The sequence below is a fragment of the Antedon bifida genome, chromosome 11, assembly GCF_963402885.1.
Source record: "Antedon bifida chromosome 11, ecAntBifi1.1, whole genome shotgun sequence".
NCBI lineage: Eukaryota > Metazoa > Echinodermata > Crinoidea > Comatulida > Antedonidae > Antedon > Antedon bifida.
In genome coordinates this window covers 14,481,813-14,497,124 of record NC_136236.1, presented here as the reverse complement: position 1 = coordinate 14,497,124, position 15,312 = coordinate 14,481,813, and the positions used below count along the sequence as shown (strand labels likewise).

General features: G+C 33.1%; 2 protein-coding genes across 5 annotated transcripts; one reads left to right on the top strand and one right to left on the bottom strand.

Moving 5' to 3' along the window:
• Positions 1-389: 389 nt before the first annotated feature.
• LOC144855634 (uncharacterized) lies at positions 390-14,775 on the bottom strand. 4 transcript variants are annotated; one of them, XM_078713537.1, is made up of 14 exons: positions 14,673-14,775; positions 8,126-8,238; positions 7,491-7,769; positions 7,187-7,257; positions 6,956-7,100; positions 6,711-6,776; positions 5,637-5,779; positions 5,235-5,331; positions 4,939-5,072; positions 4,568-4,695; positions 4,201-4,299; positions 3,933-4,035; positions 3,552-3,569; positions 390-1,046 (listed from the first exon to the last, which is right to left on the bottom strand). In XM_078713537.1, exons 1-12 carry the CDS (start codon positions 14,771-14,773, stop codon positions 3,951-3,953), a joined length of 1,461 nt encoding a protein of 486 aa, XP_078569663.1. In that variant the 5' UTR covers positions 14,774-14,775; the 3' UTR covers positions 390-1,046; positions 3,552-3,569; positions 3,933-3,950. The 4 variants fall into 4 exon arrangements, with proteins under 4 accessions (XP_078569663.1, XP_078569666.1, XP_078569665.1 ...); XM_078713540.1 differs by lacking the exon at positions 14,673-14,775 and adding an exon at positions 14,467-14,618; XM_078713539.1 differs by lacking the exon at positions 14,673-14,775 and adding an exon at positions 8,774-8,907.
• Positions 9,057-11,022, top strand: LOC144855635 (NADH dehydrogenase [ubiquinone] 1 alpha subcomplex subunit 5-like). Its single transcript, XM_078713541.1, has 5 exons — positions 9,057-9,152; positions 9,620-9,664; positions 9,768-9,884; positions 10,059-10,124; positions 10,707-11,022. The coding sequence occupies exons 1-5, from the start codon at positions 9,132-9,134 to the stop codon at positions 10,803-10,805; spliced, it is 348 nt and encodes a 115-aa protein (XP_078569667.1). The 5' UTR covers positions 9,057-9,131; the 3' UTR covers positions 10,806-11,022.
• Positions 14,776-15,312: the final 537 nt, after the last annotated feature.

Sequence of the window (15,312 nt, the reverse complement as noted above, 5' to 3'; positions counted from 1 at the left end):
TTTTTCCCATAAGTTGGAGAGAACAATACTGTTTATTGATATATTGGAAATCTATAGATGCATCTCATTGCCTCGTCCTTTGAATGGGACATAAAGCTGTGTACATAAAATGCGCATGCAAGATAAAGAACTTAAAGAACATGATTAAAAAAGAGTAGATCGATGTGTCAATGATTTTGCACTGTGGCTGCCATGGGTCTATAGATATAATTCGGTAAAACAAATCTAGCCAACTGGACTTGGGCTACTATATATGGACAAAATTGGTTGCGGGAGAGGAAAAAAGGGATGCAACATGAAAAAAGAAAGTCCAATCCATAATGATTCAATATGTCAAACTTTATTATTATCTCATTAAAAGTTAAAAGACATATCATTTATAGCCAAATTATTCATAAGGTCTATTGCTATGCAGCGACATTATTTTTTTTTTTGTGTGTATTAATTCAGTAATTTATATTTATTGAACTATCTATTAGATAAGTTCTATCATACTTGCATATAATGGCAAAATCTAGACATTATTCTATTCCGAGGACGATCAAAGCATATTGATCGAAACGTCGAGAACTGCGTCGAGAAACTCAACAGTTCTTTTCAGAACTAATACATGTGGTGTACCGCAAACTTTATATCAACATTATTCAATTCGTTTGTCAAAACCTAATTTATACAATTGAATATGTAATTATTTTGGCAACCATATTGAATTAAGTTAATATAAAATCAGCTGTATTTGCATATCCATATAAATATGTACCTACATATGTAAATATGAAATTCAGTGTCAAGTTGTATCGGCAGATATAGTAGTACTGATGTCTTAAATTATGGTTGAAGAAATGCTATATCGGCAATGTGACAATAAATATAACTATTTAAATTTAAATATCTAATACTTTGTATATATACATATGTATATCTGTATAAATGTAACAGTGAATTAACATAGCTCAGACATTGTTAAGCTACAATATTTCTCATTAGTTAAGTTTTCCATACGCCCAGAAAGGTAACGGTTGTTGTACCAAATACTTCATCCATTTCTACACATAAAAAATGTATTTAAATCAAAATCTATTCATTTAATTTAATACTTAATAATTTAAAGTAATACAATAAATACCTGTATAATATGTAAATTTTGAATACTTTAACAAACTATCATATAGTATTTAAATTATAAAACATTGGGAAAAGCTTTAAATTTCCTCTCAAATGAAGATATACAAAAACTGTGAAATTCACAAACATTGGGGCGTCCGCACTGGAGTTTGTATGGTGTGTCTTCACGGCGTTTGTGCGACAAATTGGGGGTTTTGCTAGGCAATGTAAAAGGAGTATTAGACTTTTATTTGGTCAATTCTATAGCCACCACCTGACAGATTTTCTCCCTCAGCAGTTCTATGAATGAGCTACGTAATCTCCATTTTTTGGACAATAAAGGTATTTAAAAAAGTAATCGTTTTCGATTTAATTTCTAAAATTTATTAATTTTTTTGTTTATTAAAGAACAATTAAATGTTTTCTCCAAATAGTAACTTGAATATTGTTAAACATTAAAAAATAAAACTGTATCGAAATGTTTCAACTCAATAAAAATATATTCACTTAACAGTAACATTATTTAACATAATTGATTGATGGTGCAACTCGACCCTTTTAAATTGCATGCAATCTCATCTAGGACTTTTTATTGCCGCTAACGGTACTGAAAGTTATATTACTGCCTTTATTTCAATCACCAATCATTATTTATGTTAATAGTAGTCAGGCCTTGAATTTTCATATTATTCTTACGATGTTTAATCGATGACTCTTAAAAAGAAATCTCATTCAATTTCAAGGATTTGCCATTATTTGTAGATTATTTTTTTCTACTTACTAAAACTAAAGTAGGTTATAAAAACAGGTTTGAGTACAAATACAATTATTGTTGTTGTTAAATAATGCAACAATAGCAACATAAAAAGAGCAAAATATTAAAAATGTTAAAACAAAAATTACTATTAGGATTAAAATAATTATTTCAGAAAACAGAAACTAATGGACTCGTTTTCATCATTTTCCAACAAGATAGCGGCTTTGAGGCGGATTCAGAATGAGGTTACGAAGCCTAAACTGTTGTAAATGTTGTGCATTTATTCCAATGTTTTGCATTTTCCAAAACTTAGTGGGGTAAAGTAATATGTAAGAAAAAGGTGAATTTTGTGAGGGTCAATAAAGGTACTGATTGAACAAATCGTAGTAATTTTCTTTATTTTTTATGTTTGCTTCAAACTTTTTAAAAATGTAATCTGTTTTTTGGTTATTAAGCAAATAATAAATTTAGGCTTGAATGCCACAAATGGTACAGGTATAAGTATGATTAAACAAACACTGCATCTCCACACTAAAATTGAATTTATGTTAAAATTGAATTCTGTCGCAAATGACAGCTTAGGACTAATTACGGCATTCCTCAGCAAGTGTTTGAAATTCTATATCTATAGCAATGAGATGAAAGATATCTAATACTACACTGAATCATCAAATGCGTTTATGTCCAAAATTGTATGTCAAGAGTGTCAGAAACTATGATGAAATATGACATATGATAGTTTACTAATAGGGTAATGCTTAGTTTATAATTACAACCATCCCCTCTAATTATAGACCACTATTTTAAGATAATGATGTTGACACAAAATGTGGCTAGCCTATAACATAGCAAAGCTTTTAAAACAATGAAAAGCCATAATATTTCTGGAATTTCTTTATTTTTATAAGAATTAAAGAAACTAATTCCTAAAAGAACTACGGCATGCAGACACATAAAATCAATTTAGAATTGTGCAATTGTTAAGATCTGTCTACACTATCAAACTACTTTGACAAAAAACATCACATTTTTTGTCACATAAAGTTTAATAGTGTAGACATAGATTTAGGACAAAAATGTGATTTAAACATTACAAAGTGCTCTGGTATCCCAGTATCCAATCCACAGTTATTATTAGCAACACAACTAATGCCAAGCCTCTGTTACATTCTTGGTTAAGTCAGGCACTTCAACCTGTCTTTACAACAAGTATTAAAACAATACTGTTTGCTGAATATCAAATATTTATATATTTCCTTGAGAACGGCTAAAAGTGCATAGATTTTTATCACACATGCAAAAGAAAATCCAACCACCAATTACAAGATTTCAGAAACGTAAAGATTATTTCTAAAAGTCAAGTTATAAATAACCTCAGACTGGCTTTAGAGAAGTTAGTAAACTTTGATTTAAACAGAACAAGATCTCTTAATTCTGAATTTCGAATCAAAGAAAGTGCTTCTATTGAAAGGAACTTTTACCACCTATTAATTACTAACATTTCAAATGCCTATATTAATATGGTGTTTATAAAAAAGAAAACCATAGACACACTGCAAGCATGCAAACAAAAAGAAAAACAATAGCTAATTTCTACAGTTAAGAGTTATTGAAAGCATGCATGAAAATACAAAAAAAAAACTACTTCCACCGCACACCGTACTAAATTTCTTTAGCAATTTTTACTTACCAATTTGAAATGCCAAACCTACAAATATGGTAGTACACATGTTAATGTAAAATATACAGATGTTTGCCGTTATTTCGTATTGCGTAGGGTAGCCTAGGCAACACAAAGCTTTTAATGTCACCTGAACAAGGAACAGTTTTAATAAAACGTTGATTGATGTTTCATGAACAGGATACAAAAGGGTAACAACATTTACAGTGTTAATGTCAAAGATTTTTTAAAAGGGAGCTTTCGATTTTTGATGACCCGACGACCTAGGAACGACCTAGGTCAGGTCAATCTAAAAAATAATTGGTTAGGTCTTTGCAAATCGAAAGCTCCCTGTTGTCAGTTAAAAGAAAATTCATGCTACATAAATTGTTAGTTGAGCAAGCATCTTACCAGTATGGTTGGCATTGTTCAGAAAATTGTGCCAAGTGCATCAAACCATGTGATTAAGCTTGGGTCAATGCTGGTCAACCGGTCAAACTCTGTAAGACCAATCCTGAGAACAAACAAACAGAGATATATTTTCTTAAATGGGCTTTAAATAGCATCATATATGCAACAAGTTGTGGAGAGAAGAAATTATTTTCTGTGCCAACAAGTCAGGTGACATGCTTTGCACACAAGTCAGGTGACACACACTGAACATTTCATTTATCATTACCTGCCCTTGTCATCCAATCTGGCAATCTTGAATACATTCTCTACCATCTCCTCAATTGCATCTTGACACATGGCCTCCATTACTGGCCACATGTCTTCCCTGAAGAAGTAATCAAACATTAATATACAAACGGCAATAAAGGATGCGCGACATGCGACTAGCTACAACCTAAACATAACATTGCCAGAGTAATCGCAAGCTCTGTTAGCAGTTTCCTTTGCCTACTAACCACCTCTAAAACAACTTTAAAAACATTGACAATAACCACTAGTAGATCTTCTACCATTGAATCAATTCAATTACACTGACTGAAGTATCGAACGTTCGATTTGCATTTCTAGAAGAACATTGTTATTTGGTTGCGTACCTTGTACCTGGGTTGCTCGGTAGAGGCATCTTGGAATTATAAGCGAGGGCGAAATCTGAACCTCTTGGGATTGGTGCGCTGAACATCGATGAAACCGGACGTCCTTTGTTGTCATCAAAATTTAACATCTAACAAGATTTATGTTTGAAATAAATAAACAAGAAACCTTAACATTTTACAAAAGCACTGATCAGCCTTTCTTTCTTTTGCCAACAAAAATGCTGCACAAGTTCTGTGAATATTCACTATCATGTATATATTACATTATATTATATTATTATATTATATGTATATATATGTATATATTACAGTATACAAATCCAATTATTTATAGTTTATTTTATTATAGGTTATTTTAGTTTTTTTATTACCATTTCTTCCTCACATGCTTTCACAACATCTCTTACTAACTCAATTGTAACATAAAAATATGCTTTGAAAATCTTGCGCAAGTTATCTCTGCTTAGTGCACCCAAGTTCTCAAGATCGTAACCTTCAAAAACATCTAAAAAAAGATGAAATAGATACAATAATTGTCATTTTCTCTGTTAATTGATATGAAATCAAAAGTAGCAAACATATTATTGAATATTGATCACTCACATGGACACAGAATGCCACCATCTTTGGTTTGTACTATTATATACAATAATAAAAATATACTTGCATTTCAATTTATCTTTTATGGTTCCTTTCACAAGAACAGAAAGACCATGAACATATTCAGTGAAGTTAATGTAGCCATCTCCATCTGCATCATAAAACTGAAATAAAAATGTAATGCATTTAATATTACTATTGCATGATTATATCGGACTAGAATAAGTGTGTTGATTATGGTCCTATACTGGACTCTCTGTACTAAAGAGGTCACCCAGTTTAAAGAAATAAATCAAAACACTGTTTGTGTTTGTGTAAACAGAACTTTATTTAATTATCATATTTTTTAGGCATGCCAGGAGCAAGGGCCTGAACAGATTTAACTGCTCTTGCTCCAACAACATTTCAAGATATTACTCAGTTTAAGCAGGTAAAAATTAAATTTTCTGTTGCTGCGACAAGATTCTACCTTAAACATTCTGTCCATAAGCAAGTTCTTCTCAACTCCGAGTGAGCCTAGACATTGATCAAACACTTCTCTTGTTATGCCCTGCTCTTTGGTACATATAGTAAGATACTGGCTGTACAAGGCTTCAATCTCAAACTGGTCAACTAAAATTAAGAAATTAGCAAAATATTGTACTGTGCAATACAGTCAGCACTCCTCCAGACTTTTAAGATATCATAAACCTACATATATACTATGTAAATGTATTCTGAAATCAGAAATAAAAAAAAGTTTTTGGCCAGCCCAAGGAGTTTAAGCAAAGTTTACGATGATGCAAGTTTACCAGTTTTTAAGGAAAGCAGACACAATATCTTGCTATCTTGAGATAGCAATATTGGTAGCAGTGAGCAAAAGGGCGTTAAGGAGAACCAACGACGGTCATCCAGCAAAAAAACACCGCCAGCCCGGAGAGACGGGCACCACTGGGAGATATGGCTTATGCCTGTGTATCTTATCATGATGAGTACAACTACTAATTCCCCTATGGAAGGACTTTGTGCACTGCATCTCATCTGCAATGCTCCTACAATCCTCTAGGTCCTGGGACAACTAGAACTAGAGCAAAAGATCAAGACCTCTAGTAACCACATGTTTGTTTGTTTTGTTTGTTTTATCTTTATACTGGGTGACCTCTTCAGTCAAAGACTGATCTCCCAGAGGGCCCAGTTGGTGATCAGTGGCTGTGATGTACTAATACACCGGGGTAACCCCCTACTCGTCTCGAAAGATGTACTAGGTTCTTTAAAGTGCACACGAGCAAGTTGTGTACACTGGACCTACGGTTTATAGTCCTTATCCGAGAAGACTCGTTCTACCACCAGAACCATGGAGTGAGTGAGCCTCGAACCCCTGCCGATGTTATGGCTACGTGATTACGGTTCCACTGTCTTAACCGCTCGGCCACTCACTCACTCACTCAGTGAGGCATATAATAATAAGGCATTCATTCAAGCCTTAAAGTTCATTTAAACAATGCAATGAAGTTGTTTGCTTCCATACAGATGTTTTGAAGGGCAAAAAACCACTCCTACTTACAAAATGTTTCACTTTTTAATTTACTCAAGTCATCCCAAGTTAGTTCTCGCATATTATATTCTTTGCCTAAAATTTTAAAGAAAATGATATGGTTAATTAAGAATAGTTAGGATGTTAGCATACACAAGGTCTCAAGACAAATATAATAGACGATTTGAGGGGGATTAAAATACTGTAAAGAATATCAACAGTTTTTTCTAAACAACATTTCTTTAGTTTTAATCTATGTCAAAGGAATTACATACCAGTGTAAAAAGGTTTCATTAAAATGTTTCTAGGATTAGCCAATGGTGGAATAGGTATCTTGATCTTCATAAATGTATGCGTTTTGTTGTGTGAATCATGCGGTTCACATCGTTCACAAACATCATAATCAACACAGTTGGAACACTATAAAAATTATTATTATCAATTGTTAGGAATTATAAATTGAAAAAAAGTATATTCTCTGTGAACCATGTAGTAGTCAACTTTACCTTGTACCTGATGCCACAAATTGGACTGGCACTGCATGTATTGCAAGTGATTCCACGATGAATTATGCCCTCTATAGAAAACAGAAAAAGAATGAATATAATGTGGTGTTTAGTATTGATGTTACATTTTACACAATTTGTAATTTAGGTCTTTAAAAAGAGGTTCTGTGTTTCTATAGAAGTTAAGTCAAGATTGTAAAGGACCTAGAATCCAGAAAGCAAGCGAGGAAGCACATCCCATGTAATTATGACTTAACTAGTTTTTGGGTCAAAGGTCGTCAGAAAAATCAAACCTCCATATTACCTGTGCGAGATTGATCCTCAGCAATATTGAATAGAAGATTAAACAAACTTTGATTATCCTGATGGACGTAAAGACCACCTGCCTCTGGACTTCCAATTTCTTCTGGTGGAATTTCCTGCGAGGGTGTGGCAAGCAAAGAATGCTGCGTGCTTATCATGGTGTCTGTTGGTCTGAAAGAACGTGCTGGGGTAGTTAGGAGTACGTCACCAATTTGCCGATTACTTGTGTTCAGACCAAGACTGTTGTCTATCGCACTAGTGTGGACGATTTCACCAGCATCTGGATAGGAAAAAATGCTTACACAATCAACTTTAACCTGTAATATTGCTCATAATGACCCAGCAAATGCTGAGCTCCGGAAACAAGTAATATTGTGCAACATGATGTTCCAAGTTGCACAGGTGTCTTATTACACATGAGTGCCCATGTGACAAAATATTGTAGGCCACTGACAATTGAGAATAACAAATAACTCCACAAGATAAAAATTTCATTTGGTATAAAATAAAATGCGATTCTGGTAGTTTTATTAAGAGAGCACGGAATCAGCCAGTGACTCCAGTAAGTGTCAAAATGTTATAAATGACGACGGGTCTCTGTCAAAAACAAATATATCAATGATTGAAGTTTATTACCGGTTATTTTATTATCTAGCTTCTTACACTTCTTCCAGTTTGAAAAAAACATAGCACCTGAAACTCCAGCAGCTATACCTACTGCTAAAGTCCCAATGTACTTCAGATCCATCCTGTTCAATAAAAAGAAAAAATGTCATTAAAAATACTCAGTGGCCCTTTTCTTGGCCCAGCATGGTGCTTCGGCCGTCATTTAAATTATATAAACTATTTTTTTATGTATTCTTCGATAATTAATGTTTGGCTTTAATTCATTCAACCAGCCAGTCCAGCAGGAATCAATTCAACATGACTAAACACACAAACAAGCATTTAAATGTTCATTTTCCTAATATAATATCATCATCAGTACAGAATCATCAGAATACTACTATACAACTCAGCAACTGAATACATAATGTAATTGTTAGTTTAAACAGACGTTTCGGCTTACTACAAAGATGTTGCGGGCAAAAAGTGGGCCGAATCGTCCAACCAAATGTGGGCCGAATCGTCCAACAACATGTGGGCCGAATCATCCCGGATTCAGCCTAGGCCTACTAGGTAGGTGAGATCTACGCGATCGACGACGCAGTTCGGCACCAGCCTAGGCTAGGCCTAGCTAGGACTATGATTACTATTAGCCTAGGTAGCTAAATTTAGCCCTACCTTAGACAAGCGAGGTTTAAGCACACTTAAAATTATGTTTAATAAACATTATGGAGCTTTTTATAAGTATTTTTGTTGCCATTTTTCACTCCCGACCTAAAAAAAAAGAAGGAATGTTGAAAACTCGCGCACATGAGTGGGGTGGCGCTATTGATGTGTGTTGCTTATAAAATTATTTAATATTAAATTAAAAGTAGTATTCTATAATAATATTTAAAACACAGTTAATATAAATTAGGTATTGTAAAACATTTAATATAGAAGAAATAGGATATATAGTGTTTTTTATATTAATAGATATAAAAGAACACTTATAGCTATTGTGAGCGAGTCGAAAGTGAGGTGGAAATAAAACAACATGGCGGGTGTAGTCAAAAAGGTGTCAAACATTTTTTAATTAAAAATAGATGTTTAATGCTATAATTTAGAAAATTTAATGTCTTGTCATTTTGTATTATTTATATATGTCACTGTTAAAGATTAATGAATAATAGGCAAGGCCTCCATAGCCTTTAATTTTAGTTCCCCCTAGCTAGGCCTACCGATAATTACAATACTGAGTCTGAGTGAGGGGTTATCAGGCGCGATTGGTTATATTTTTATGCGAGAGGTCAGGCGAACTGGGCCTAGGTTTTTTTGAATACCAAGCAAATTATAGGTGCAATTGCAAAACCTTCATTTTATTAATTTTATTATTTATGTTTAGGCCCTAAGTATAAATATTAGAATAGTACAGTAATTAATGAGTAAATGAATATATGAAAAAAATAATAAAAATGCGAAATTTCAAAGAAATAAATACATTTGAGCCTAAATAATTTGAGGTTGTTTTTATTATGTCCACAGACAACTGGACTTGTTGGTCTTGCTGTTCGTGCAAAACCACATGATGTAAGTAACAAAAGCATACAACAAAATAAAAAGAGTCTTTAAAAACAATACCTAGGCTATCATTGTTTTATTTATCCATGTTGGTGTTTTTGTTTACTAATAGGCACTGAAAGGCATATACAAGAAGGTACTGGGTGTGGTAGCCAACATGCCAGAAGATGCAGCCTACAGACAGTATACAGAAGAAATCGTCAATGAACGTTTAGGTTATATTAATACAGTTAGTATAATATCTTATTTATCATAAATGGGTTACAATTCCGGAATTCTACAATTCCAATAATATAAAACTTACAACTGCCCATAACAGCAAGTGCAACACAAAACAACTTCTCAGAATTTGTATTTAAATATGAAAAGTTAATTAACTTTTTGATAAACTTATCTTTTCTAGGAACCAGATATTAGTAAATTAGAAAGCAAGATTGATTGTGGACAAATAGAAGAAGTTGTTTTACAGGTAATAATTTCTTATAAATAAATACTTTACATCTTTGTTTAATATGTGTTAAACGTTTATCTTACAGTACATACAAGCTTTGTTGTTGAAGGACTTTTTTCGACCAGGGTTGTAGTGTGGCCAGTGTTCTGTCTAATGGTTTAATCACTTAAATTAATAAATAGATATATTTAGTATTCATTTGGGACATGGCAAAGAAGATTAAATTAAGGAGTCTGTAATTGGATGGAGACTTGTTCTCATTATATAGAGTACTTTTTTTAAAGAAATGATCAGAAACTCTGGCGGGGGTATTTCATTTCTCAGTTTCTTTTGATTACATAGTCCAATTAACTATAGTTATATAACACAGAAAAGGATATGTTCACCTGCTACTGTGCACCACAAAATTTGTAATGGAGCAAGTGAACAGATTGGCGCCCTCTTTATTTATGCAATATGCCTTTGCGTGTGTATCTGTAAGTAATATTAGAAAAACACAATATTAGTGAGTTTAATAAGATAACAGAATTACCAATTACATGTGTTTGTTTCCTATTCACAAACTTTCAAATAAAATTACAATATCTTCTACTTTTCTAGGCCCAAGCTGAATTATCGTTAGCTCGTAAAATGCTGGAATGGAAGGCATGGGAACCGTTGATAGAAGATGCCCCTGAAGGACAATGGAAGTGGCCATGAATACACCCTATACTCAAATAGAATAGCCTTTACCTGCCTGTGTTAATAACTGTCCGAATGGCTAAATGCCAATATTTGGTTAAAGTAATGAGAAAGGTTTAAGATAATTATTTAGCAAAGATAATGAACTACTGAGTTTCGTCCAGTTAATATCAAAGTTTATGAAGTGGAGTTTGTTTATTGTGTTTTGAAAAATAAACATGAACTAAGTATAAAAGTTGAGTTTTCTTTTTTCTTTAATATAAATTGTTGCTGTTTGATTTTTAAAACAAAATGAGGTACTACTCTACAATACTTTACTTTGACATAATTAATTCACCTACCAATGGATTCGATATTTAGTAGCAAAGAAAGAGTAATGTCGAAGTTAAAGTTTATAAAACAAACAACATCATATTGCTTACTTTTTCTCGATTTGTCATAAAAACTTGACATATTTATAACTTTTCTTTCTGTAATTGAATTATGTAATTGAATTATGTATTAAGGAAATCTATGTAAACACGGATCTCAAACAAGTATCGAAGCTTAATAAAAAGATTACGTTATTCACTCGTGATAACTCACAAGAATGAAACACTGATATGTCGGCATAACTAATTGACGGCGCGCGCGTTCGATACACATAACTTGACGCGCGCGTTCGATACACATAACTTGACACGCGCGTTCAAATAGTGATAAAACTTGTTCGATGATATCGTGACACAAATGCTATATTGTTATTAATATACCAATTTAAATACGCCATGTGTATGAGCCTATATTAACAGGAAATCGAATTCTTGGAGTTTTTAAAACGGTTCAAATTGAACATATTAGTATTTATTGAATTAAGTATCGAATTATTGAAATGCGAACGAGAAATCTAACCCAATTAGCCTTCTAATTTGATTTCATTACAAAAACTGAATAGTCATTTTCGTGAGAAAGACCCACTGGAGAGATAGTGTTATTAAGGTTATTTAATAGAAGGGCCCCTAGTAATACTAATCTTGTTGGTTTGAAACTTACCTTGCTTGTTCTTCACAAGCAATAATATAAAACACAATGGAAAGAACAACATGGTCAATATGATAACATTGATCAAATAATGAAAGTTTGCATACTGTATTCAAAATAACTTGATAAAATACAAATGCAACAAATAACATAGCGAACTTCGACGTAAGAAATACATTATTAAATGAAATGACGTCGTTTTAGTGAAAATTTAACAAGACATCGTGTATTGTAGGTAATTAATATCGTAAACATTACGTTTGGTCATTCATTAAAGCGTGGTTCACACTAGGACGCAACGCAACGACGTGTTGACGCAAAGTGCTGTATTGCAATCACAAGTAGGAACCGACGACGCTACAATGCAGGCGGGGGCAAACACAACTATTGGAAGGGCATTTCTTACGTTGCGTAGGTTGCGTCGCTGGAACTACGCTTTACCCTTTGCAACAAGAAAAATAATAGCATTTATCAAAGGTCGATGTTTTTGAACATTATTTATGCCTATTGCATCCGTAATGGGGTTGAACTAAAAGTATCCGTGTAGTCTACACAAATTAGTTTAATTTGGCAACAATGTCTCCAGACGCTTTTCATCCGGGTACAGTCAACTCGTGACGATAATGTTTGCCTGTTTAGGGTGTTGATTTCTACGTAAAATCAGAAAATAGATTATAGCCAATTATACCTGGAAAATCCAAGTTTCCTGACATACTGTTTCTTTAACTTTTAACAGTAGCTATAAACACATTTAGCTTCTTTAGTGTGGACACCCCTAAAGTGATTATTTTGTGCCAAGCACTGTAAGAATGCTTTTAGGTATGAAATGAAACAGTAGCAACCGCATGGGGAAACAATAAACTAGGCCTATAGGTTGCTGAAAATATTATATTATAGCCTACTTATCATACCGTTTTGGATAATTGTGCTTATAACCACAGTATTAGAGTTATTATGTTATTAAGAAATGTCCTCTTGGAGCAAGAGGGGATTTACACTTCCTGATTGGTTGATTGTTTTCACCTGTTGATTTTAATTTCATTTTAATATCGTATGAGCACTCTTTGCAAAAGTGTCAGAAAACTATGGAAACGAAATGTGTACAATCTTGTAAAATTTCGTGTTCTAATATTTGAGAAAAGTTCGTGTTCCAAACTAACACTTTAAGCCAACTACAGCAACATTTAGAAATACAAAATTTAGACAAAAAGAAGTTTAGTGTCAATATCAATTTAAAAAAAAGCAAAAAATCTCAACAAGCTAAGTTTGTTATCGGGATTCAATCATAAGCAAATTAAGCAGCACTAATCTTATAAGTAAAAGTTAATAACCAGTATCGCCGCCTGGCCTGTTGGTTTGTGAGGTGAAATAGTTTCAATTTGTCTATGTCATTTAAACATTATATCGCGATTGCTAAAAGGGCGCGAAAACATGTCTATGTCTACTTTTAAAAATGTAACTATTCTTATTAGTTAATAATTTAATAATTTTGTTTTTACAAGAAGGGCCTCTTAAGCTTGGTTCCCACTAGCGACGCAACTTGTGATTACGCAATACGTCGCTGCGTTGCGTTCTAGTGGGAACCACGCTTTATTGTTGAAATGCATTTAGGAGTCCCAATGCATTGCTGTAGTACGGATACAATCTATTTTTAGACAGATTGTTAAGGTGGGGGAGTGGAGGTGGGTAAGGATTTCCTTCCCCGTCTACAGGTCAATTATAACTTGTATGATGTTAAACCGGTTTAAACCTGTTCTATGCAGCAGAAAACATAGAATAGATGTAGCAGTTAATTCAGGTAACGATTCACATAACGAGTGAAAGACGAACACAAACGGTTAATGCAACACGTTCTCAGACACTAGGTGGATAAGATAATATTATTCGTCTATTCCATTCTTCATTAAGAGTAAGCACAAAATCCCATAGGAGAAATCATCAAGCATGACGCAAGCACGAAATCAATAATATTACAACTGCTATATGGCATCAAAGATTGCAACGAGTGGAGGTGTGAAATACAAACAGAATACTACTCAGGTTATCCTACAGAATGTTTCATTAACAACATTGTACATGCATAAGTGAACATGTTTTCGCGCCCTTTTAGCAATCTCGATATAATGTTTAAATGACATTATAAGAATATCGTGCGTGACGAACGTTTTGCTTACAATTTGCAATTGTTTCTATAGCCCAAATGTGTTTTGGTGAAATTAGTTTGTGATCAATTAATTCATTTTTTACCAGTTCTTCTTGCAAATTTAACCGTGTCCCTAAAATGTAGGACACTTCTCAAGTCAAGTTATTCGGCGACAAAACAAAATGCCTACTGCCCGTATAATCAAGAGTTAGTTTAGATGTTGATGAAGAAGGATGACTATAATGGGAACGTACGTTTTAGTTATTAGCTAAAAAGTTTGGAAATTGATATATCAATTTTGGCTACCTGAGGATTATGTTTAGCCTTGATATCGAGAACATAAATGCTGTTCGGAAATTGGTTAAATACAAAGCAGATTTCAGGGACAAAATGCTTTAAAATTATGTTATTTTTAATAACAGTTCTTCCTAATTAGTTTAAGTAGTAACAACATTCTAAAATTAGTTTTCAACACAATACCTTAAAACCAGAGTAAAGATTTGAAAGGCTACCTACCGTATACATTATTTAACATCTAGCATAGGCTATAAGAACCTTATCCTGCAAATGACCAGTATGGTAATAGTCTTGCTTCCATAAACGTAATACCTTACAAATCTATCTAACATACGAATTTCAACCATCAAAGAATTCTCTTATTTGTATTTCTTCAGTCTGTTATTGTAGCCATCGCATATTATTGTTTCTTCACTAAACCTCACCTGGCTTTTATGCTAATTAGTACACACAGTATGGTATGTCTTTGTCCATGAAAGTACGTGGTTTCTCCAAGAGGTCGCGCTTTCTCCAAGATAGAATGCATGGTACAAGTCGATCAAGTTATTTGGTCCAAATCGTCTAAAATATAATATCTTCTGGGTGAAGTATACAAATAAAAACATGAACTCATGGGTATTTCAGTAATTGATGAGATTGATAACTATGATTTAATTGGCAATAGAACTATCGGAAATAGTTTATAAGTTTTATTATCCAATGAATAATTAATTTAATAATGAATAAGCAACGTGGATATAGTTAATCAGACCATATACTGTAGTATACTTCAAGATCAGACCATATACTGTAGTATACTTCAAGATCAGACCAATCAATGTGAAAGTGGGGCTACGTCAAATTCGGCTACATCGTCAAAGTACTAAAAAAAGTAAAACAAATGAAATACCACAATATGAAAATAATATTTCTTTTTTAATTTATTAAAATTTCCACTTATCCTAATGTAAACTTGTGTAAACAATACAACTTCTTTTCTTTGGCATTCCTAAGTAAGGCACATTTTTTGAAAAAGTTGTTTATAGTTAGAGAAACAACACAAAGTTGTTCTAACAAAAATAAATT